Source organism: Pleurodeles waltl, chromosome 8 (assembly GCF_031143425.1).
Source record: "Pleurodeles waltl isolate 20211129_DDA chromosome 8, aPleWal1.hap1.20221129, whole genome shotgun sequence".
NCBI classification, from domain to species: Eukaryota; Metazoa; Chordata; class Amphibia; order Caudata; family Salamandridae; genus Pleurodeles; species Pleurodeles waltl.
Genome location: NC_090447.1, coordinates 983,638,352 through 983,662,821, shown reverse-complemented (window position 1 = coordinate 983,662,821; position 24,470 = coordinate 983,638,352). Strand labels below are relative to the sequence as shown.

General features: G+C 39.4%; 1 protein-coding gene across 1 annotated transcript in view; it reads right to left on the bottom strand.

Annotated features, from left to right (window-relative positions):
- Positions 1–307: 307 nt before the first annotated feature.
- The window catches only part of EDNRB (endothelin receptor type B), a 148,565-nt gene continuing 124,402 nt past the window's right edge, over positions 308–24,470 (bottom strand). The window contains exons 7-8 of the mRNA XM_069205223.1: positions 10,678–10,786; positions 308–2,943 (exon numbers count right to left, since the gene is read on the bottom strand). Coding sequence (XP_069061324.1) covers positions 2,812–2,943; positions 10,678–10,786 — 241 coding nt within the window. The 3' untranslated portion in view covers positions 308–2,811. The remainder of the gene's footprint in view (positions 2,944–10,677; positions 10,787–24,470) is intronic.

Here is a 24,470-nt window from a genome sequence, read left to right as displayed (position 1 = left end):
GACTAGATATGTGACACATTGTTAACATTGTCACTTTTATATTCATAATAACTTAAAAATGTATATACCTCAAGTAAAATCATATTTTACTTTTTTTAAAGTGTAGATTTTACATTGGGTTGCTCGAAAATAGAACTTACACACTATCCTATAGATTTGTTTTAGAATTGGTTTGCATATGAAATTTTGCAGCAAGATATATTTTTTTTAAAAACGGAGCCAAAGAAAGAACAATGTAAATCTTTCCTTTATTCATGATATTGTATTTGTGAGGAAAACTGTAATAATTTAAGTAAGTAGACTGACATAAAACTACTAACATTTTTATTTTTATCAACATATGTTGATGACTTGTACAAAAAACGTTAGGGATTAAATTCAAATTCTAGAGGAGTATACACATACATATATACAAAGTTAATAGCATAGTATTCCATAAGTTCAGGTAGTTGCATTTTAATCAAAGCAGTTCTACACACAATTGTTGTATAAAGTTATACATTTTAAATACAAATATAGACATATATCTTTATGAAAATAATACTGATCAAATTATATTTCAGGATGACATTAGTTACCCGTTTTGAGTAGTATGGGTGCACTACATTGAAATAATTATCACAAAGATCTAACAATGCTGGTTTGGTTGTGAAAATATTAAAAAGAAAATGTTTAAGGTGTTATAACTTAGAGCAAGCACAAACAATATAGTTGATCTCACTTCTGTTTCATGGATCTAGGTCAGAAGGTCTATATTAGTGACACATGTTACACTTTTCACTACAATTACAAGTGTCTTACGGTGTTGATAAATGGTGTTTGCAACACCAAACAATACCAGTTGATCACCCTCAAAAGTATGAAAGTCTTAGTCCACTAAGCTACTTTGCTTGTAAATATTCTACTGTTCTGATCAAAACAATCACAGGTTGGTACTCTATGTGTTTTTGTTTGAAAACACCTGCCTCTGATGGCAACTACCATGATTTATGAGGCTAAACCACTTACACTGTTCATGTCACTGACCCTTAATTTAGGAGTTGCATGTTTTTCAGTGTTTGCTCAAAATAGATTTGCCACAATCTACTTGCACTGTACAGAAAAAGGGGAAACATGGTAGAAAATTGTCAGAAGGAGGTCAGAGGTGGCATTACTTCCCAGGCTCTGGGCTTTTTAGGGCCTTGCACAAGCACCAAAATGTATATAAAGATTTTGGATCAAGTCTGTCCTGTTTATTAATAATAGGAGGCTAACACACCAAATACCACTCGAAGGTGCCAGATGCTGGAGCTGCCCTGTTTTTTCCTTCCCTGTAGGATTTTTTTTTAACTTACAAACTGGTGTGCACACATGAGGTTTAGATGAAGGTTTTGATCTAGCCCCAATAAACCTCTGAAATGAGTGTCATGGTATCATATATTGAATAATTCGAACTCAAGGAGGCTTCCCACCCTCCCTTTTAACAAATGTTCAGATTGGAACAATATGAATGCTGATTGAAAAAGGCACTTTGATTGACATTTTTGAAGATGTACAAGTAGGGTTTATTTGTGTGTCACTAAATGATGATCATGCTTGTACACTTGACATATGTAACAGATTTAGCTCTACATTGTAAAATATTAACATTTTAACACCTCAAAATGGCTAACATGTTGATAAAAAATCCAGCAAATATATAAAATTGAATGTTGAACGTGATGTAATATTTAGTAATACTGTTTCAGAAAACAGTAAAGAATCATGTGTTTACAAAGTATTTATTGCTCTAGCCAGTTCACAAACTTATGATGTAGTCACTGTATTTTACCAAACGCATTTACTATGGGCCATGTCCTAATCTTAACCCATTATTATGTCATTTTCTTTTTTTGGCCAATTTCCAGCGCTGCTGCATGACACTGTGACACCCTCGAAGATGTAATATTTTCTTGGGCTCTTATCTCAATACAATGGCAAACATTTCTTCTCATAAGAGCAATGGGACACCCCCAAACCCCATCCACTGGTGGCTCCTTCATAAACTGTTGAATCTTACTGCATACTAAAACAGAACATAATGTTTGCCCAATATTTGGCAAAACGTTGCTGTACTAATCTTCAGATCATTCTTACCATGCACCATCCTCTTATATGTTTCATCCTACCCTACATTGTTTCACATTTTTTCAAATGTGTTCAGTGAACATCATTCTATATCACTTTTGGTCTTCTGCATCAAGAGAATGGTTGGCTTGCAGTAACTGCATTGGAACACACACTCTACCAAACACTGTACTCAGCACACAGCTTATGCCCCCCCATCGAAGCATGGGGACGAGTGCATTCATTTTAACTCTAGAAACAAGGGGTTTGGGATGCTTCTGTTAAACATCTCTTCCTGTTATCCAGTGTTGATTCTGTGGATGGAAACCACGAAAGCCACAACATCCATGTGATGCAAAAACCATTTTGACTTTAACCCAATTAACTGTTTTTAGTCCCCACTGTAAAAAGAATTTCATAAAATATTTTGACTTGCATAAGTCACCATTGAAGTGATTAAAGATTGTCACAAGGAGCTGAAAGTGCGGCCTCCAAAAGTTGTAAGTGCTCGAACTGATTATTTGAATTTGCTTTGTTGTTCCATGTGGGGTATTCCTGTATTAATCGATTATGACAATGTGCACATGTTTAACGCAGTATGTTTGTCCTGTTCTGGTCTATACAGAAACAATAAATCTGGAATCCCAGAGACCCTGCTGCGTCAATGTATCAATTTTAAATGTAGAAAAAAGTAAGAGTCTGCAAAATCCTGACGTGCACTCAGTCCTATGTAGAGCTGTCCTTGTTACTAGAACTGAAGTTGTCATATCCATGTTCGTTGGCTTTGAACTTCAGGCAAGAAAGTTTCTCCTCTGAAGGCAACATGTCTTTTGACTGGCACCAGCAGCACAAACATGACTAGTTATGAACAGAGAACAAAATGAATGTTAGTTATACATTGATTTTTTATTCAACACATGCTGCTGCACACACAGATACTGTTTTGCACAAACAGTTTATTTTTACATGCCTTCTTTACTGTGCACATTTGAATAAAGAATTCTTCCAAAAATATAGTAATACACATTTGTTCAAAAACTGCTAATAATGGCTTTGTCAGGAGTTGGCTTCCTATTTTCCTTAAGTAAAGTTTTATACAAAACATGATTAATACTTTTCCCCTTGTTTACTCAGACAAATATGATATTGATATTCAGCTTAAACAAGGAAATAAACTTTTGTTTTAAAACGAGAAATGTCCAAATTGTTTCTTTTCCAATTAGTTCCAGGGTCTGCAGCCCTGTCATCTATTGCCTCAAAATCTGGTTACAGCCAATGATAGTCAAATTAGCTAGCTATGTGGAAAGTTTTCCTTGGTGATTAGACAGGCCTTTCTTTGGCAAAAAAACATTCTCCTGAAAATATGAGTATATTCATCTACTAAGCAGTAAACTATAGTCAAAGGGCTACAAATAATACAAGGGCAAATCACTAACAACAAACCACTGTTATTTGTGGGATAGGACGAGAAGTAATTCTCTCAGTAGAAAGACTGGCATCATAACTACCTTATTCTATTTCTACACTTTTTAATTCGCCTTGAGGCCTGCAAACAAATTTTCATTGTATTTGCTTCTGTTGTTGTTACCATTCCATAACTTTATACATTAAAAGAAGCCGGCTATTTACCTGTAATAGTAGTTTTGAAATGTGGGCTCATACATTCACATAGTGTGCATTAGTTCACAGTCTAATTGCTGTCCCTGGAAATCCTGACTTAAGATTTGATTTATAGTTTGGCAATTTTATTATTAGATAACAAATGTGATGTATATACTATCCACCTTATCACAAGTGCATTAGGATATAGTGACCCTGTATTAAGGCTAGGAGGATATCTGTTTTATTTATGATGAAGCAACTGCCCACCAAACTTTAAATGAGGCCCTTAGGAAAGTTTCTTCTTTTTGGACTTAACCATAGGCGCGGTCTATGAAGTTGAGCATAAACACACACTGCCCCAGTGCATCTGCTCCATCTTCAGATTCCTTTTTTGATGTCTGGTGTCCTATATCTTTTCTAGTGCCCCCTTCACCAGGGAGGTGGTGGCAGGATGCAAATCTAGAATAGTTTCATGACACAATACTATTGTGCAAGTAAGTAATTATTCCTTATGCAGCATAAACATCTTCTAGTTTCACATTGCTTGCTAGATTTTATTCCAGTATTTGCCCTCTTATAGGCATGTGTGTAAAGGATGACCCAAATTGAAAATACATTTTGATACTGATTATCTCACTTACACTTCTTTTTCTTGCTTGAGTGCCTGGACAATCATATTTGGGAATGGTGTGTATGAAGGATAATGTTGCTGCAGTATAAATGTCTTTTAGTGAAATATTTCCCACATATGCTAGTGTAGCTCATTTCTTGTTGAATGTGCTCTTGGTCTAAGTTGAAGTGGTTTTCTTGCCAATGAATAACACTATTAAATTGTTTGCACTATTAATTGCTTTCATAGAATCATTTACCCACTGGTTGTCCTTTAGATAGTTATGCAGGAGCGTATCAGAGGCCCCCACAGCCTTTGCAGTGTGGAGGTGGCTGAGGCTTACCCACACTGGAGGGGGCCCCATCACCCCCTACTGATATGAATGTGGGGGCCCTTCAGCAACTCTTGGAGGGAGGGCTCCCTCACGTTTTGTTACGCCACTGTAATTGTGCCTGAGTTTCAAATAACTACAGTATTTTTCTAATGTTCTTTTTAATCTGTATATAGTACATGATGGCCACTGTGAAGTCTTGTGTGTAGCGTACTTCTTTCTGCTACTGTTTTATGGTCTTGGAAAAAAATGCAGGCAGCTGGATAGGTTGATCAACATGAAATCTGGCTACTTACTTGGGTTTAAGCTTTGGGTTAGTTTTCATTACTGTCTTGTCTTTATGTACTTGGAAGTATGGTTATTGAATGCTAAGTGCTTGACAGTCACTCACCATTTACAGTGTTGTGATTGCCAACAAAAAGGCAGTTTTTGGTGTCATATGTTTTAGATCTTGCTTATGCAAAGTTTCAAAGGATGATTGTAATAGCTGTGTTAGAAATGTATTGAAGTTTCACGTTGCTGATATGGTCAATATAGCTCAGTATATTCTCTTAACCCCTTCTAGAAATCTTTTAATGGCTGGCATCCAGAAAAGTTGATTATTATTCTGGTCCCATGTTATGCTACATTGTTGATGAATGAACTTTCAACAATGCATAAGCTAGTCTGCAATCTACCAAGTGCAATAGGGCCCGTATTTTGTTATTTTCACTGGTTACATTATTTGTGGGTCTCTGCTGTTGGTTCTGGTTGAAAAATCCTAGCCATTTTGCAGCATAGCATTTGCACATTGCCAATCCAGTCATTTGTCTCCTTAAATATAGCCAGACACCTGCCAAATGAATTTGCAAACTATTTGTCTTCAGGAGTCATGTCACTATGAATAGTTGATCTCTCTCTGGATATAATAGCTTTCTCTGGATATAATATCCGTCATCCTTCTATTGGTAGAAGACTTGCAAGTTTTAACGAAGTTTTACAAGTCCCTAGGACTTTGTCATTAAGTAGGAAACTCATGGTCACATGGAAACTTGATCACATCAGGTATATGAGGATCATTGTTATCCTTGATACCTTGCATTTGTTGATCACTTTCAGCAACACCAGTATGAGTGGAAAAGGTGTAGTTAAATATCTTTGACTAGTTCAGAAACTGTGCATGTCCCCAGGAGAATGGGTGTTAAAACAGGGATATTAAGGTGTGGTGTTTAGCGTTTTCTGCAGTAGCAAACAAATTTACGTCTGGTGTTTCCCAGTGTATGAAAATGCTCTTTACAACTTCTTAGTTGAGTTCCTATTTGTGAGATAAGCCAACATCTATGCAAATCATAAGGGGGTTGGAAACACACTGCTTCACATCCCAGCACAGTTCACCCCTTTGCATACTGGTAAATGAAGCTCACAATTAGCATTTACTTCAAAATTAGCTGTTGTTTTTCACCAAAGTTGGTGCAGACATTGCTGTATATCTCTAGAAATGTGTTTCTGGGTTTAACCCTTCATCAGTAGAGAGCAGACGTAGTAGAGAGCAAAGAAGATTAATCTGGGGTTGTTGGAAATGCTGCCAAATTCCTCTCAGGTCACAGTACCACTCACAAGCACACACATGCATCTCCAAAGCTCTTCAGCTTGCTGGCTCAAGGGAGCCTTTTAATCAGAAAGGGGGTTGGGGCACACTGCATTCCTTGAGCCAGCAAGCTTCCACCATTGCACAAATTCAATTGTGTTAATAAGTGCACTAGAAAAACTTATTGTTTTAATTCAGCTAAATTTACATTTAAATGGAACTCACTCACCCTTTGTGGCCCATTATCAGGCTTGATGGGGAGGCAGAGCACAACACTGCCTGACTTACACCTGAATAGGGCTGTACCTCTCTGCATACAAGGGGCTGCATAACCCCCTGCAGAATGTCTGGAGCCAAGGAGGGCTGGGCAGGGACCTTGTGGACTTCAAAGGAAGGCCTGTAAGTTTCTCTCAATTTCCAGAACCAGGACACCAAATCATAAATATTGGATCCCAAACCTCACCAAATCAGATCTCTACTGAAACCAAGGGCATTCTGCCAGGAAGAAGGACTGATGGGGTGCCAGGAGGGACTGCCACTCTACAACTGCATTGCTGTGTTGGCCTACTGCTGCTATGTGCTGTGCTGTAGGAGGGACTGCCACTTTGCTGTTTGCTCTGCTGTGTTGGCCTTTTGCCTGCTGCTTCTGTCCTGTAGTGAGAGGGACTGAACTTGCTCTCAACATCCTTGAACCCAAGAGTCTCCAAGGGCTTGATGGCTTGTCCCCTGTTCTTCTGCAGTCTCAGGGACATCAAAGACTGATTGCAACTCTCCTGGTGCTGATGTACTCTGCCACTTGTGAGTCTTACCCTTACCTGAGGTGCCCCACGCCCTCCATTCAAAAAGCAACACATTGCCCTGAGTGCCACAGAAATATTGATGCGTCATGTCCTCACTGTTGATGCATTGGTACAGCAAACGTACTGTCCAGCACCTCCTTTGTGGGTTCTGTAGACAGCCTACCCTCCACCGCTGTTAGCCTAGATTTCGGATTTGCACTGGTCCCTCGTGTCCTCAAGTAAACATTTTACTGTTATAGACTTCTAAGCACTGTCTTCACATTTAATCTTCACAAATTAATATCTAAACTGGTGCTCAGTCTTTTTGTAGTGTCTTTCACTGTATTACTGTAAATAACGGTTGCACAAATACTTTACATATTGCCTTCCATGTTAAGCTTGCCTGGCCTGTGCCAAGCTACCAGAGGGTGAGCACAGGTTAATTTAGGTTGTGTATCTGACTTACCCTGACCACGATTGTGGTCCCTCCATGGACAGGGTACATACCTTTGTCAACTAGAGACCCAGTTTCTAACAGTTCAGTTGATCAGGTGATAGCAAATTAGCCACATAATTTCTACCTAAAACATCATTATTTCTTTCTTACATACATTGGGGCATATTTACAAGCCCCTAACGCTACCTTGTGCTGCCCTAGCATAATTTATTTTCAAGATAAGGCGATGTTAAGGAGACCTTTCTCCTGTGCCGTATTTACAAAGTGCTGCAATGCTTGCATTTCGCCACTGTGTAACCCCATGCACCACATTATGTCTGTGTCAGGCATAATGAATGCAAGGGTGGCGTGCCTATGCAGGGAGGCCTGAAAAATGGCGCAGTGAAATTTCACTTCGCAATTTTTACCGTAATTTATTACGTCTGCTTAGAGCAGACATTAAAATGATGCACTCATTTTAATCAATGGGCCTCCCTGTGCTTTGCTGCACTAACATCAAACGTTTTGATGCTAATGCAGCAAAGCGCCACTATCGCGTCAAAAAATATTGACACTATTGTCCTAACGACTGCCATGGTGCGCCATATTGTAAATAAGGTGCAACCATGGTGTAGTTAGGTGGGGCAGGGGCGACTCAAGAAAAGTGGCACATCTGGACTGATGCACCACTTTCTTGTAAATATGCCCCATTGTGTTTTGTGTCTAGAAAGTCAATCAATAGGATCAAGAACGTCAGGCAAAGAAAACCTAATAGAAAGCACAAAAGAGGTATTGAAGGGATTTTTGAATTGCAGTTTTGCTAGTGAAAGATCGTGATAATTTCGCCACAATACCTGATGCTCAATAAAAATATGGCACAAGCTGGGCTTTCATGTGAAAGTAAGTGAAGGAAAGTGTTGTTCGCCATATTCAATTGTCTGTGCAAAGCTTCATTCATCCTTGGTCTCCTAAAATAAATGCCTATGCCGTCATGAGGAATTATTCTGACTGAAGAACCAACCAACCTAATCATGCTTATGTTGTTGAGTCTATCGTTTTCCCCTTCACAGTTTTTTTAGTTTAGCTAATGCATAGTTGTATTCTTTAGTTTGATTACGTTTCTCATAAAAGATAGACCAGTCACCAAGACCATGACATACTGTGTTTCTTGGGGAGGAAAATGCAAAGTATCCAAATATCCCTCTTTGAGAGACAACCTTGCAGAATATATGATTCAGCATGTTGTAAACATTGGTAGTGCATCAGAATAATAGTTTCCCTCACCAGATTTGTGTTGAGCTTAACATATAACAGGGAGCACATTGCTTAATTTAAAAGGATCATGTCTTGATAGAAAGATCGGTCTGTGTCGGTTAGGTAATAAGATATGGTCCATATGAAATAATATGTTCACTATTGGCCAAACTTTGCTCAATGCCAGCTAAAACTAGAGATAAAGTATCCTTTCATTTTGATGTAAAAATGTCCAAATACTGCTGGAAGTTATCACGGACGCCTTGTTTGCCTGCTGTTTATACCTTGAGGTAGTATCACCCAAAGGTTGCATTTGAGTTTCTTATTGGAAACCTTTGCATCTTGACAATGTACATCAGCAATAATCAGGTCACTGTTGGAGACTGGCCTCTGAGACTGTATAGGAATAGATTGACAACAGACACTTTGGTCATCCAAGTCACTCCTGCGAGCAACCAAATTTAGCAAGTGAGGCAACTACAGTGTCAGACACAAACACTCGTTTTTCAGTGTGCAAATAGGATATTTTCCATATTGACTAGTTTACCAGAAACCATCTGAAAAAGATGCCTGGCCAACTTTGGAATGCTTTTCTTTTATCATTAAATTATATCTTCAATTTTCAATGATTGCCAACATCAGTCCATTGTACACTCAGGGACTGATTTTGAGTTTGGTGGAGGAGTTACTCCGTCACAATGGTGACGAATATCACGTCCACCGAACCAAGGCCCATATTGATAGTTTTTTAGCGCTGCATTTGCATTGTTTTTTTATGCAAAATTGGCGCAAACTTTCAAAATACAATTGTATTTTGTAAGTTTGCATCAAAAAACAAAGCAAATGTGGTGCTAAAAAAGTATAAATAAGGGCCTATATATCCCATTATCTGGATTATTGGATTTATATTTTGGCAGATGGGATATCCGTCACCTTTGTAATGGGTGCCAAACTGTACATTAGGCCCTAAGTCGTCATTTCAATCTCTGTTCCTGCCTCTTTTTCTGTTGGTGATTCAGAGCTGAGAAGATATCCTTATCACATTGGTTTGCTTTACTAAGAGCATTAACACAATATAGCATAACACAAATTCTGATACTGTTCAAATTTGGTATGCAGTTTCTGAGAAAATGCTGACTGATTGAAACTGGTAAGGGTTTAATAGGACATCTACTTCATTCTCCCTTCTCTACTCATTGAGCATTCTTCACTATGTTTTTCTTGTTAAGTGTAGATTGCTTCAGAGAAGCTCGGGATACAGGTTTAAAAATGGCTTAGGAAACAGGATCTTTATTACAAACTGAAAATAAATACAAACAGATTTTATTTCTGTCTTCAGTGCATTTCTAGCTTTGAACTAAGCACTAAGGCTCATATTTATACTTTTTGACGCCGGTGCTGTTTTTTAAGGCCCGCCCCCTCCTGTGCATCAAAATGACGCGGGAGTATAAATAAGGCGCACAGGCATTAAAGTCATTTTTTTCGACGGGAACGCCTACCTTGCATGTCATTAACACAAGGCAGTTTCCTGCATCCAAAAAATGACACACGCGGAGGAATTTTGGCGTTCGTGGGGTCGGGCATCATAGTATAAATATGGTGTAAGGTTTGCGCCGAATTTGCGTCAGAATTTGTGATGCAAATTCGGCGCAAACACAGTATAAATATGCCCCTAATTGAGGTCTGTTTTTTCTCAGCACCAAGCAATCAAAACACGATCAACTCTGGTACTCATGCATGCAAATGGACACTAATCTGTTTGTGTGTGCTACAATTTATTTTTCAGAAATGTGTACCCCACAAGACATCAAGAAATAATGGCATAAAACAATTTACATTTAGTAATACCAGGAGTGCCCAAAATAGTAGAGGAATCAGAATATCTTGAAATATTTTGCAAAATACTAATATTTCCCTTCTATTGTAGTTAAATTATTTTATAGTTTTCAGCACTGCGGGTATATGTATCAAAGATACTAAATAAGTTGATGCAAAAGTTTAACAAAATCTTACCTTAAAGCAGTTTTTGAATCTTGTGCTCACCATATACAATGCAATAGGATTGATGCATGAATTTAGAGAAGCCATATTGATACCAATGTAGTCCAACACAAGAAAAATGCTGTAGAAATATAAAATGGGACACGTTATAATAATAAACCTTGAAAGGCGAGAAGTGGTACTTTTTCAGTATGCTAAAGGGAATCAAGAGTAGGGGTCCTTTTAAATCTACTTTTAACTCTGAAGGCATGCTAATATGTCTTTTAATTAGGATTGCAGATATTGTTCTGCTCCTGAGCATTGCAGTCATTTCTGAGCATTGCCAAGATCTGCAGCCAGAATACTGTGTGTTATTCTGGTAATACCCGACATGTCCTGTAAAATGGAGAAAAATTATCCTGGTAGAATTTTGCTGCTTTGATTTGACTTGACTAGTGAAAACAAAGAGCCCAGTTACAAAGATGTTTGTAGTAACATGTGTTCCTAATCATTGTATATCTGAGCTGGTGTCTGGAATGCTGAGAGTGAATGATCTAGTAGAATAATTAAGGGTGGAAATGAGTGAGCTATGAGACAGAGGTAGTTGGAGAGAGGACGGAGCACTGATGGGACCTACCAGCTGTTGCTGTAACATAAGGGCAGTTCCATCCTACCTGAATGGCTCCAGTGTCCTGTATGAAGACACTGCTCATCAGCTAACAGAAGGTGTGATTTACTCTTATGGTGCAAACCAAGAGTAGTCAATGCTTACTTTTGATTACTCCTAGAATCCAGGTACAAGCCAAGAGTAGTAAGTTACATTAAAATCTTTGCACCTTGGAAACAATGTTTCTGCTTTTTTTCATAAAACTCTCCATGCTGGTTTTGATTATTGGAGAAATGACTGGCAGATAATGTCAATCCCGTCCACAATACCTTGTGGATGTGTTCTACATAAAGACCAATTATCTCAAAACTATTACTTGAGGTGTACATGTACTATACATTAAGCAATTTTTTTAGTGGGCTTCAAAACAAACATACCTAGAGATCATCAAACTTAAACACATTATTATACTACAAATAAGCATTGGTAAAGTCAGGAAGACTGTCAGTATTGTTTTATTTATTTGTTTTTACGCAGTGTTTGGAAAGCTTGCAGGGCCCAAAAAAACTATTTTGACCCCCATCCCTGGAACTGAAACACACTACTTTCTAGTCAGATTTTTGCATGAGCACAAACAAAATGCTGTCGAAGTGAAAAATCACTTGCCGGAGAGGTCTAACCTATACTACGTGCTGCAGTGGGTGGAACAAAGATGTGAATGAGACTTGAAAAGCCCAATAGATTAAGGAGGTTAACATATATGACGTAGTACACACACACCACACACACACACACACACACACACATATATATATATATATATTCAAACACATACAAACTGACAGTCACCACTGTGCAGTTATGGTTAGGTCACACTTTCCACAGAAAAAGCGTTTTTGCTTCGCTAAAAACTTTGGCACTATTTGACAAGTTTTCACAAAACTTTCCAAAATAAAAGTTTATCCACCACAGCTCCTTCCTGGAAAGTTTTGGGGTGGATCGTCAAGCTGGGGCCAAGAAAACAGAGGGTCCCAAAACATTGATTTTCATGTTTATTCCTACTGGAAATTTTGGGAAGCAATACACAAAAAACAGCTGATTAAAATTAAGCCACATTTGGAATCAAGTTGGAAATAGTAAGCATGCTTTTTGTTACTTGGTGTAAATCTGTTCCGCCATTATTGAGAAATTTGCATCTAAAAAGGTGCTCATGAAGAGGTTAAGACAATAGGTATATCTGGACTGTTGGTGTCCAGATATGCTCTGATTTTCCACTTTTACAAGATCTAGTCAATCCTAAGTAGTTGGCCCTGACCTGAACAATATCTTTTGGCAGCAGCCATTCTAGAACTCAGGGATACATTCTCTGTGTCATGAAAATAATTAAAAATATATATAAGGGGCAAGGTGAGCACACTCTGACATGTGGGGGTGGGGAGGGCAAATCGACCCCCCATGAATGGCTGGCAACAACATTGATAACATGTTGTGGCAGCCACTGTAGGACTCTTAAAATGCATTGTAGTGAATGGCAAGGTTAGAGAGTCACAAAAAGGAGCACATATACATATAATGGAGATAACATTTTTTGGTAGATAGAAACATTATTTGTTGGTGGTACCACACTCATTTTAGAAACTGTGATGTGTTCTAAGATGAATTTACCCAGTAAATACTAATCCTCTGCTAGGATTGTTTGAGAGAACACTGTTTCCCCTCATGATCTTCTCAGAGGTTATGGAAGGAGCTTCAGAAGCTAAAATGAGTACATTTTCACACTATTTTCCTGACCAATGTGAGAATAAAGTCTGATATCCTGAGTACAACCTGTACTTCCAACAGAACCAGCAGTGTGTCAGTTGACTCCCCAACGGTCTGCTGCAGCCCACAACACTGTTCTCATGAACAACTAGAGCACTAACATTCTGTAGTTATGATAGAAGTGCTGCATATCTGAAGCCATCTTGATGGATTCAAAAGATGTAAAACTTAAGGCAATTCATTTACAGAAGAATAAAATGAGGAGTTTCTTGTCATATACATTATGGATAGGGCTCTAGTAAGCTTTGAGGACATATGTTAGATGAATGTATTTCTCATTCATATCAGTAAAGCAGACAGAAACATGCACTTTGAACAATAGCAGCAGTATGTCAGCTAACTCCCTAGTGTGCTACTACAACTTCCCACAGTGCTCTAAAAACAATACATCATTAACATTTGTCTATATGGCAAAAATGTGGCACACTTGAAGCCATCTTCATGAAATCTTTTTAGAAATTAACAAAATGAGGGGTATGTTTTGTCATAGAAATTTTGGTTAGTGCTCGAAAAAGCAAAAATTTGGAAAAGAAGGGGGCCAGGGCACCACAACATACCACAGAGGGCAGGAGAGAGGGTGGCTGGGGCAATATGCTGACCATGGAGGGCAGGTTTGTGTGGGCAATGGCAACACAACAGACAAAGGAGAGCAGGAAGGAGGGATTGGGGCATGGACACTGAGAATAGAGGTGACAAAGGCTTCTGTATATAATAGTGTTAACGTGATAATACATAACATAGATGTGAATCTGATTTTAGTTCTTCTAACATTTATCAGTGTAGGCCTTGATTTCAAAATGACTAGCTTTATTTTGCAGGCACTTTTCAGCACACAGTGATGTTTTAATTTTTGTTTCCCTCAAGATACAGATGGTTCTTGCACAAGCAACTTTGTAAACAATGTTTTTGAGATGTAATGTAATTTTCCCTCAATGGGATTCTAATGAGAACTTCTCATTATAAAATAAGTAACACAATTTGAACTAACTACTGAGGTGTCTAAGGAGCACTAGGGATGGGAACTATATTATGTGAATCTGCGGGATAATGTTGAGAATATGATTTCAGAAACTGTTTAGTTCTTTCTTTAATGTAATTGGTTTAAACTGTTAGGCTGTTACACAACTGTTTTGAATGTATCACCTTTATTCCACAATTGAATTGAATGTATTGCATTTTATCAAGTTTATTGCTTCCTAGAGGTTGTGGGCTCATACTCCCTTGACTTTTAGGAAGCATACCATGTCGGTCTGACCTTTATTCTTTAATGCTGAACTATATATGTTGCTGACTATCCATTTCCTCTATTTTATTTTGTGCTTAATGCTATTTACCCAGATAAATGACTAATTGACTGACTTACTATTCAATTTGTGTTTTGTAATGATTTTAACCTTCAATATGCTGATCATGGAAGGCAGGTAAGAAGCAGCAGTGTTATGCAGACAGTAAACAAAGGGCAGCATATTGACCAGAGAGGGCAGCACAATGAATCATGGAGGGCAGAAGGAAGGGGGAAAGGACATGCACATGGAGAACAGAGGGCAAGGGGTGGTGGGGCACAGGCAGCTAGCTGACCACAAAGGACGGGCCAGAATAGGCAGGGGCAGCGCAATGGACCATGGAGTGAGGGAGAAAGCAGGGGCATGTGCACAGATAACAAAGGGCAGGGTGGCAAAAGCAGCAAACTGACCATGGAGTACAAGCTGACATGGGCAGGGGCAATAAGCTAACTATGAAGGTCAACTGCGAGGTGGCAATGGTATAGAGATGGAGATTGGAGGCAGGTCAGAAGGATACAGGGACTAAGACAACAAGTTGATTATTCAGGGCAGGCCGGCATGGGTGGTGGAAGCAAGCTGACCATGGAGGACTGGGGGAGGCAGCTAAGGCATGCAGATGGAGAAGAGAGAAGAGCAGATAGAATGGGAACAAGGAAAGGAGCTGCAAGATGAACACAGAGGCCAGACTGCTGTGTGTTGGTCACCCATTGGGGGAGCCAGGAACATCCTCTGCAGTGCTAAAAAATGTTATAGTGAGGTATGGTAATATGACCCTTCTTTCGTTAACAAAAATTAGAAATTTAGCAAAAAAAACAAAGGTTTATAAAATGAAAAAACACTTGGGGCCAGATGTAGGAAGCCTTTTGCGCCTTGCAAACGGCGAAAAATGCAGTTTGTGAGGCGCAAAAGGCTGAACGCGATGCAGAATCACATTTTGCGAGTTGGTACCGACTCACAAAATGTGATTGCGACTCGCAAATAGGAAGGGGTGTTCCCTTCCTATTTGCAACCGCATCGCGATGTAGAGTTGCTTTGTGACCGCGAAAGCGGTCGCAAACCAACTCACAGTTACCATCCACTTGAAGTGGATGGTAACTCATTCGCAACCTTTGTGAATGCCCACAAAAATATTTTTTCAGAGCAGGCAGTGGTCCTTTGGATCACTGCCTACTCTGAAAAAACAAAAAACAAATGGTTTTGGAATTTGTTTCTTTTTGCAGCTCGTTTTCCTTTAAGGAAAACGGGCTGCAAAGAGAAAAAAAAAACTGCTTTATTAAACAGCAGTCAAGGACATGGTGGTCTGCTGTCTCCAGCAGGCCACCATCCCCGTGAGTGCCTATGCTCGCTATGGGGTCGCAAACTGTGACCCACCTCATGAATATTCATGAGGTGGGTCTTTTACCCCATAGCGAGTCACAGAAGGCGTCTGAGACACCTTTCTGCATCTCGGATTGCATGTCGCACTTTGTAACTTACCTACATCTGGCCCTTACTTTTTACCATTTACATTTCAGTAAACCAACTATAACTTGTGCCCCCACCATGCACTGCTTATGACCTCATATATTACATCACACATGGCATGTTAAATGACAACGTAGATGACATCACAATGACGTTTAAAATTACATCATTGATACGTATGGCCTTTATCAAACAATAAGTGTGGCAAAACAGCTAAAGATATTATCATTAATATAGTATTGGCTGTTTACCTCATATAAATAATACAAACATAGAAGGAACAACAGGGCAATGAAGAAGGAATGTTATGGCAAAGGAAATGTGCTTGCTCTCATGTTACCTGTGAAAGTCCATTATAAAATTGGCCACCACCACATAGCAGATACTATTTCTACCTGAAAGCTGGCATCTCAAATTACATCATTGATAGGTATGACCTTTTTCAAACAATAAGGGTGGCAAAACAGCTAAAGATATCTTTAGGCCAGACCTAGGTGCTAACAATTCAAAGAAATGGGACACCATCAAATTAAGTTGCTATGGTATTCTCAGGCCATTGTACTGTGTCTGATTCTATGCAATCAACATGCATGGCAGTTATGATTAATATAGCCTTGCCTGTGACTCAAGGAACAGTAGGGCAATAAAGAAGGAACGCTATGGCAAAGGAAAGATCCTTGCTATCATTTTACCTGTGCAAATCCATTATAAAATTGACCACTACCACACAGCAGATACTACTGCTACCTGGAAGCTGATAACAGAGTCTTATTCTATTTAAGACTACAGTATCTTCCAATTCTTTATTGCTGGAAGGATTTGGAAGTGACACTAGTTGCGTATCATTCTCAACAAAAGCCTCCAATATAATAATTCCACGATAATGTGTAGAAAACTATTCAGCAATAGTTACTTCTAAATGCCCAGAAAGTTTTTATACTTGTATTTCCAGTTTATGCATCCTTCAAAGGGAAACAAAGGAAACATTTTATAATGTTTTCATTTATGTTTACTAATGTAAGTTCATGTAAGTCCATAAAATATCAGCCTGTAAGCAAGCCTGCATTCTTCACCAGCAAATAAGTTAGGGCTTATTTACCAAGGAGCATAATTATCATACTTTTGCCTCGCCCATGCACCATGCAAGAGAACACAAGGGAGAAGCAAAACCTAGAATGACATTCCCAGTTTTATAATTAATGGCAGACCTCAGATTGCATAAAAATGCTACCCTTCACCATTCTGCAGCATGCACAGATAGATGAAAGCCTCAGAGGATTGTATTTGTGCAAGGAAGGCGTCCCTCCCTATACAAAAACAATCTTGCCTACAATGCAGGCAGCCTTACACCATGGTCAAGGGTGCCTGCATTGGTGCTAGGCAGCAGTTTGTGTGCCAATGCAGGCAAAGAGGAGGCATACACTGTATAATTTTAAATATGATGCATTCCTGTCCTCTTCCTTTCACACAGCTCAGTGCAGCAAGGTGGCTTGCTGCGTTGCATGAATAATTGACAAATATGCCCCCAAATATTGACGCAATGCATCAAGTCACCATGCTTTGTTGTGGGATAGAAAGATGAATCAAATAAGGAGAAACAAGCATCAAATAAGAATCATTATGCCTCCCCTGGGAGGCATAGCATGTTGATGTATTGCCAGGTCTACCACAGATTGCAAATCTGGCAATGCACCAAAATCTATGGGTGGATGCGTGGGAACATCCACACTTCACCCATGGAACACTTCCATGGGGTAAAGTAACGCAAGGCACCAACGTGCACTGCCTTGCGACCAAGCCACACAGGGCCACGTAAGATGGCTTTGCATGGCTTGGTAAATATCATTCTAGGTTTTGCATTGTCCTTGCGCTCCCTCTGCCGCAATGCCCACTCACAATTGTGATAAATATGCCTCAGTTACTTTTTAGGTATCGCATAGAAACAGCATTAGCTGTCTTACCAGCCTCATGTTTTAAAAAATCATATACATATATAGGGGCTTTTAGTCCCTCCTCTTCATCCATTGGTCTGGTTCCCATGTAGCTTCCTCCCACCACAGCCTACCTCTTTAGCCCTTGGCTGAATTGGTCACCAATCTTCAGCCATAGGCCCCCTTCACTGTGAGTTATTGCATTTTGCTTTTGCACATCTACACATTTAAATAGAAAATAGCCTAATTTATTTCTAGAACTGGTTGGTCAATATCTGTTTTAATATCTGGTGGTGTTACATGTTTGTGGGACATTTTTGTGATGGGCTATTTTGGATTTACTTATTTGTGCTGACATATACATTTAACATTAGACATTTCTACATTTTAATGTTTTAATACTTTTTAAATACATTTTACACTTTGTATATCTAATAATTAAAGGATGCAGCCTTGCCAAGAGAGATCTGTAGGCTTTGCCAATATTTGTATTCTTTCCAATTTTATGGTTTTACAAAGCTGCTTTATGGATGTGCTGAAATAACTACTGCATGATGTTTTACCAGAAAAGCAGCTTTGTAGGAGATAACATCTCATGGCCAGTAGCTGAGGATGAAGACACTTTCAGCTTTGTCATGCATTAACTGACTTCTAGTTCCTGAAATCTTTAGTTAAGGATTTTAAAATTACAATCATATGCCGTTTGAGCAGCAAAAAGCTTTCCTAATAAGAGTTCTTAAAACTTTGAGTGAACGTTCAGTCAACGCAAGGCTTGTCAAGAGTGAGAAAATAGTTTTCTAGTAGACCTAAGCTATGTGATTGATGGGCAATTTCTTTCAATGGTGGGCAGAAATTATGACACAGAAGTTGCAGAGAGGGCAGTAAGTGACTTAGATCCTAAGATATCAGTCTATTTTGCTGTCACAATGCCTCCAGTTCTAAAAATCACAGGCTTTGCAACTGCAAAAAGGCAAGTTGTAATACAGTAAAGGCATATTGTAAGTTGGAAATGTCTTACTGACTCACAAAGCGCACTTTGTTACTTATAACAACTTAAAAATCATGAGGGGCATCAAAGGACTTTCCCTGCTTTTCAATCTATTATTAAATCAATTCCATTCATAAACCATTGCTCAAATGCCACCTCCCTATTGTAGGGTCTGGCATTGCCTTCATTGTAGATTTCCATTTTAGCTTGACAACTTTTTCTAATGGTGACTTTTTACATATTTTCCTTTAACACAAGGCTATGCCACACACACATTTATTCTTGGTAGGCATTGCCGCACTGTAGTCTCAACATTTAATTCTAGGGGTGTGCAAGCAGAATGCAATGTCCTTGTTTTCTTTTCTGTGCTCGTTGGGAGACCTTGTTTATGCTAGACAAACCAAAGCTGCTGTTCTGTGCCCTCTGCCACAGTGTGATAAGGACAGTGTTTTATTATATAAACAGCATCTGTGCTGAGCTTAGTGAAAGGAGCATTTCATGCTGAGATTATCATGAAACCACTGTGAACTAGACCTAAGATGTAGCCCTGCTAACTCCGACCTTCATCCTGAGAAAGAAGATAGCCTGCACACTTGGACTAGCTTCCTGATGCAGACACCAAGGTATGGGGGTTAGATGATCCCAATAGATCTGGCAGAGGGTACTCCCGCTATACTCTCTTTAGTATTTTATTAGTGGCAGATAGGAGTAAGGTAACAATTAACAAGGTTGGACTGTTCATATTTTTAACCATTCTAATAATGCTTATTGCAACTGTGTCTCATCACAGCTCATGCGTTCTTTACAAGAATACAAATATTTCAATTCATGTTTTGAAAATGCATTTTAATATATTTCTTTTTTGTACCTTGGGCTTGCACTAGTAATAAACAAAAGTGTTAGATCTGTTTCTAAGAATTTCTTGGGAATCAGGGTGTTTGTATTTGAGGCTAAAAATAATATATTTGACGCTAGTCAGGTTAGGGGTTTATGTGTGGTACTGTAAGCTATCCAAAGCAAACCAACATTTACTGATGATATAAGAAGACTTGGGGACTGATTTAGAACTCGGCGAACAGTTTACTCTGTCACAACGGTGACAGATATCTTGTCCACTGATACTAAATCCCATCATATTCTACTGGATTTAGATTGTGGTAGGGCATTCAGTCACCATTATGACAGAGTAACCTGTTTGCAGAGGTCTAAATCAGGCCCTAGGTTTCTATAGTGTGAAGTTCTTGTTGATCTAATACACAGCTCTACTAGACTCATAGGAACCATAAAACATGGAAGCACCAATGTTCTAGGTCAGATATTTATTTAATGGGTCTACTGAGTAGTTTTCTTGTGTGTGCCCAATGCTTTGTTTTGACCTGTAAAGGGAGGCATCCATGGTGAAAAGGATTTTTCCTCCACTGCTTACTTAATATGAATTACTTTTTTGTGCCTCTAGGTTGTTTCAAGCTTGAACTTCTAAAAGAATAACCTCACTATAACATTTCTTTTCACTGAATTCCAAGGATTACCCCACTATAATGTTTCCTTTGAATTCCATTCATTAAATATGGCACAACCAGTGAATAGTCCTGTTAATTGTAGACTGGAAGTTACTACTCACTTACTTGCACATGGGATGCCAATGGCAGTAGAGATGTTACCTTCATCTTTGAGGCACACATCTTATAAATGTGAAGTATTTTGTTCCTGGGTTAATTTTCATGCAGTAGATGTCTAGACACTTCACACTAACACTGCATCTTCAGTTCCAGCTGGTTATAGACCATATGAATATTGAGAAATAGTATTCACAATCGAGGAACGTAAAAATTGGTTCCACAGCACCCTCTCACAGGCTCTTCAAAATGTCAGTCTGGGTTCTCTCATCAATAAGGGGCCAAACTGGCAGGCCTTGGCAAGATATACACCATAACCAAATGCAGGAGCATTAAATCAGTGTGACGCCCTTTCTCTTCTTAATCATCTGATATGACTGTATCGACATCTGATGCAGTTTAGTATGCATACATTAACAACTACTTCAACAAGCGCTCTTCACACTGGCCAGCCACAGTTAGCTGAGCCTGCAATTAGTCCAGTTACTATTAATGACATTATGGATAAAATTCTTACCTAGCGGGATGAAATTTCATTTTGGAATGCACAAAAAACAAATCAGCTTGAAGTAGTGTCTGTCCATACAGGACCACCAAAATAAATGTATAATTCTCACTATGGTCTTCCACTTGGTATGGTTTCCCCAATTGAAGACTGATCCACATGGGGCACTGTCTTTGCTGCTATATGTATCATAATAATTGGTACGTCACCCATTGCTGTTTTGCCTGAAGCACTTAAGCAAATGCAAAATGAACACAGGGCATGCCCTGCCCTGGATCTGGGGATGAAGCGTTGCCACGGTGTCCTCAATAATTTTAAGTAATATTAATGGGGATGAAGCTTCTTTGGTGATACTCAACATCCCGCATTTGTTCCCATTGTGGACCACAAATCCGAGCTACCTAAACTTTTTTTTTAAACCAATACATCTATAGGTCATGATAGTTTGGGACCAGGCCTAGTAAGGCACAAGTTAAAACAAAATCTGATACATAAAACCAAGCAGACATCTGAGTCTGGGATACAAATATTCAGGATTCTTCAGACAAAAGGTCAGAGAATGTGGGACAGGGCGACTGCAAAGACAAAGAGTATGAAAAACCTAAAATGGACTCACAATGCTTCTCTGATCTCATCATAAGAAAGGAAGAAAAACTTCCACACAATAAATGCAATTTTAAAAGCAGAAAGTGGCAGCAATTTGTGCAATATATGGCATAGATACTCAAAACGCTTTTTATGAGCAAGACATGGATGAAAACTTGCTTGACAGCGCAGCGGAGGTCACAATAGAAGTTCACCAGACTCTTCAAGAGTTTCTGTTGGCGAGAACAACTAATGACTATTTGCAAGCTAAAATCTCCAGATCAGTTGCCGAACCCTCCTGATAAACTTTATGATTAAGACATCCAAATTGAGAGAGACATATTGCATATGACTTAAATAATATTCCGGCAGCATTTGACTAATGTTTATTACATTCTCTAGGCTGAGGTAGATTGGATGCCTAAGTTTGTTAGAGAAGTCCCACGAAGGGAGGATGTAATATTCACATCCTTTTCAAGTTTTGTTCCTGATGAAGTTAAAGAAGCGTATGCTGCAGAATGGGCTCTTGCACTAGCCCCAGATTTCCATGGCAATCACGCAGGCTGGGATAAGGGCTTGCCTTATCATGTTATACCCATAATGTTCAGCATGCAAGTGCAACCACATTACCTTATTTAATGTGAAGTTATATGCCCTGTTAAGGAGGCTCTATCATAATTAGAATATCACGGCATGATTGATCCTTGCATCTCTCCTATGAATAATCCTTTATTTCCTGGATCAATCCTATCACTGCTCTTAGACTATAGCTATTTAAACAATCATACACAGACGCCTGTTAACAAAAATCCCACAGTACAGCTGACACAATATAGTGCCTGAAATCAGGGATCTAACTTCTTTCACTGCCTTAGGGACTCACAGAAGGTTCTGTTGGATCCCCAAGGGGGGTAAGAACAGTCCCGTTCTGTTTACTGCCCGAGTGACATCAATTTTACCAGAAATTGGCTCTGAGCTGTCTTACATTGATGATATGTACCTTACATATGATGATTTAAACACATATTTGGCCAGAGTGGATCATATAATTCTAAAATTCACTGACCATGGCTATAAATTCGATTTCCAAAAATCTAAAATTGTTTCTCTCAGTGTCTTTTTTTAGGATATCAGTTAAAAAATGATGGCAGAAGCTGTGCACCACATGTCCTAGATAAGTGTGCCCTCTTACAACCACCAGATACCTTAAAAAAAACTTCAATCATTTTCAGGCTTCCTAAATTTGGCAGAAAATACATACCAGATTATGCATGATGGGTTAAACCACCAAACAATTTACTTGTCCATATTTTTCTAGTCAACATTGCACAGCAGAACATACTACTACTCTCAGAACCTTACAAACAGTCATGCGTGCATCTAAACACTTACATAATCATGTTAACACTACTAATTTAGTGATCCACATAATTGCGGTTCTGGTGGCTACATATATAGCACATTTAATGAAGGTGAAACTGAACCGATTGCTTGTAAATTGGATTTATATTCCAAAGCAAAAATGTGTTTTCCATTGATAGAAACACTTCTGGCTGCTGTTTAAACAGCTGTCCTCAAGGAACTTCCAATGGCTCAGGGGAAACACATAATTGTGGTATCTCCAATTCCAGCCTTAGAGGCACCAAGGTAAGCGTCCCTAATGTGAAAGTTTTACATCCAAGATGGATCCCGTGGGCCACTTCTTTAACATCCGACCTTCAACTTGCAAAGGAAGACAGCCTGCACACTTAAACCAGCTCCCTGACACATAAGACCAAGATGAGGGTTTGTATCCAAATAGATCTGGCAGAGGGTACTCCCGCTATGCTAAGCCAAGAGCGAGGTAACATTAGTAACAGTGAACATGGTTGAATTGTTTATATTTTTCATCATTCTAATAATGCTTATAACAACTACGTGTCTCATCTGAGTAATCATCGCACCTCATGTTTTCTTTACAAGAATACGATTGCTTCAATAAATGTTTTGAAAATGCATTTTGTTATCTTTCTAGTTTATACCTTGGGCTTGCACAAGTAGTAAACAAAAGGGTTAGATCTGTTTCCACGAATTCCTTGGGAATAAGAGTGTTTGTGTTCAAGGTTACCAATAACATCTATTACCCTGGTCAATTAGAGGTTTTGATGTGGTATTGAGAGCTAGCCAAAGCAAACCAACATTTACTGATCATATAAAAAGACTAGGGGCCTCATCATGAGACCACCGGGGTGCAGTGGAGGTCAGACTGCCACCAAATCAGAGGTCCGGCCTTCATATTACGACTGTGGCAGAGCAGCCACGGTCAGTCCGTCCAACACTGCCAAGTTGCTGCCAGACGACAGCCTGGCGGTCTTTGTGGTCTCAATCCGCCAGGGCAGCGGTGCTTGCAGTGCAGCCCTGGTGATTAGGAGTCTGCTTTCTGCCAGACTTTGCATGGCGGTAGCCCCGCCATTCAAAGGCTGGCGGAAAGGTGTTGCTGGGGGCCCCATGGGGGACTCTTCACTGCCCATGCACTTGGCATGGGTAGTGTATGGGCCCCCATGGACAGTCCAGCAGCACCACCACACTGCTATTGTCAATGTTAAGGACGATTTCACCACAGGGCCGGCAGGTGGAAATGCTGTTTCTGCACGCTGGCCCTGTGGTGAACTCATAATAGGGCCGGCGGTTCTCTAGCCGCACTGGCGGTAAGGTGACAGTACGAGTTTGGTGGTCGGCTTCCGCCGCCTGCCAAACTCTTACTGAGGGCCATGATCTATATATTGTGAAGTTCTTTGTAATCTAATACACAGTCCTTATAGACTCGTAGGAACCGTATAGCATGCCAAAAAAAGATGGAATGAATTTGCAAACTGGTCCAGAGGAGCTACCGCTCCTCTAAATCTATTCACAGAATTCCAGTTTTTGTTTGTGAAAGAATTCTCAGTGGATGCCTTAAAAATGTAGGGATGGAGGTTTGCTGTTCGATGAAGGCCACCAGCCCTGCATTTGCGGCCATTTGAAATGAGTTGTGAAACAAATTCTTT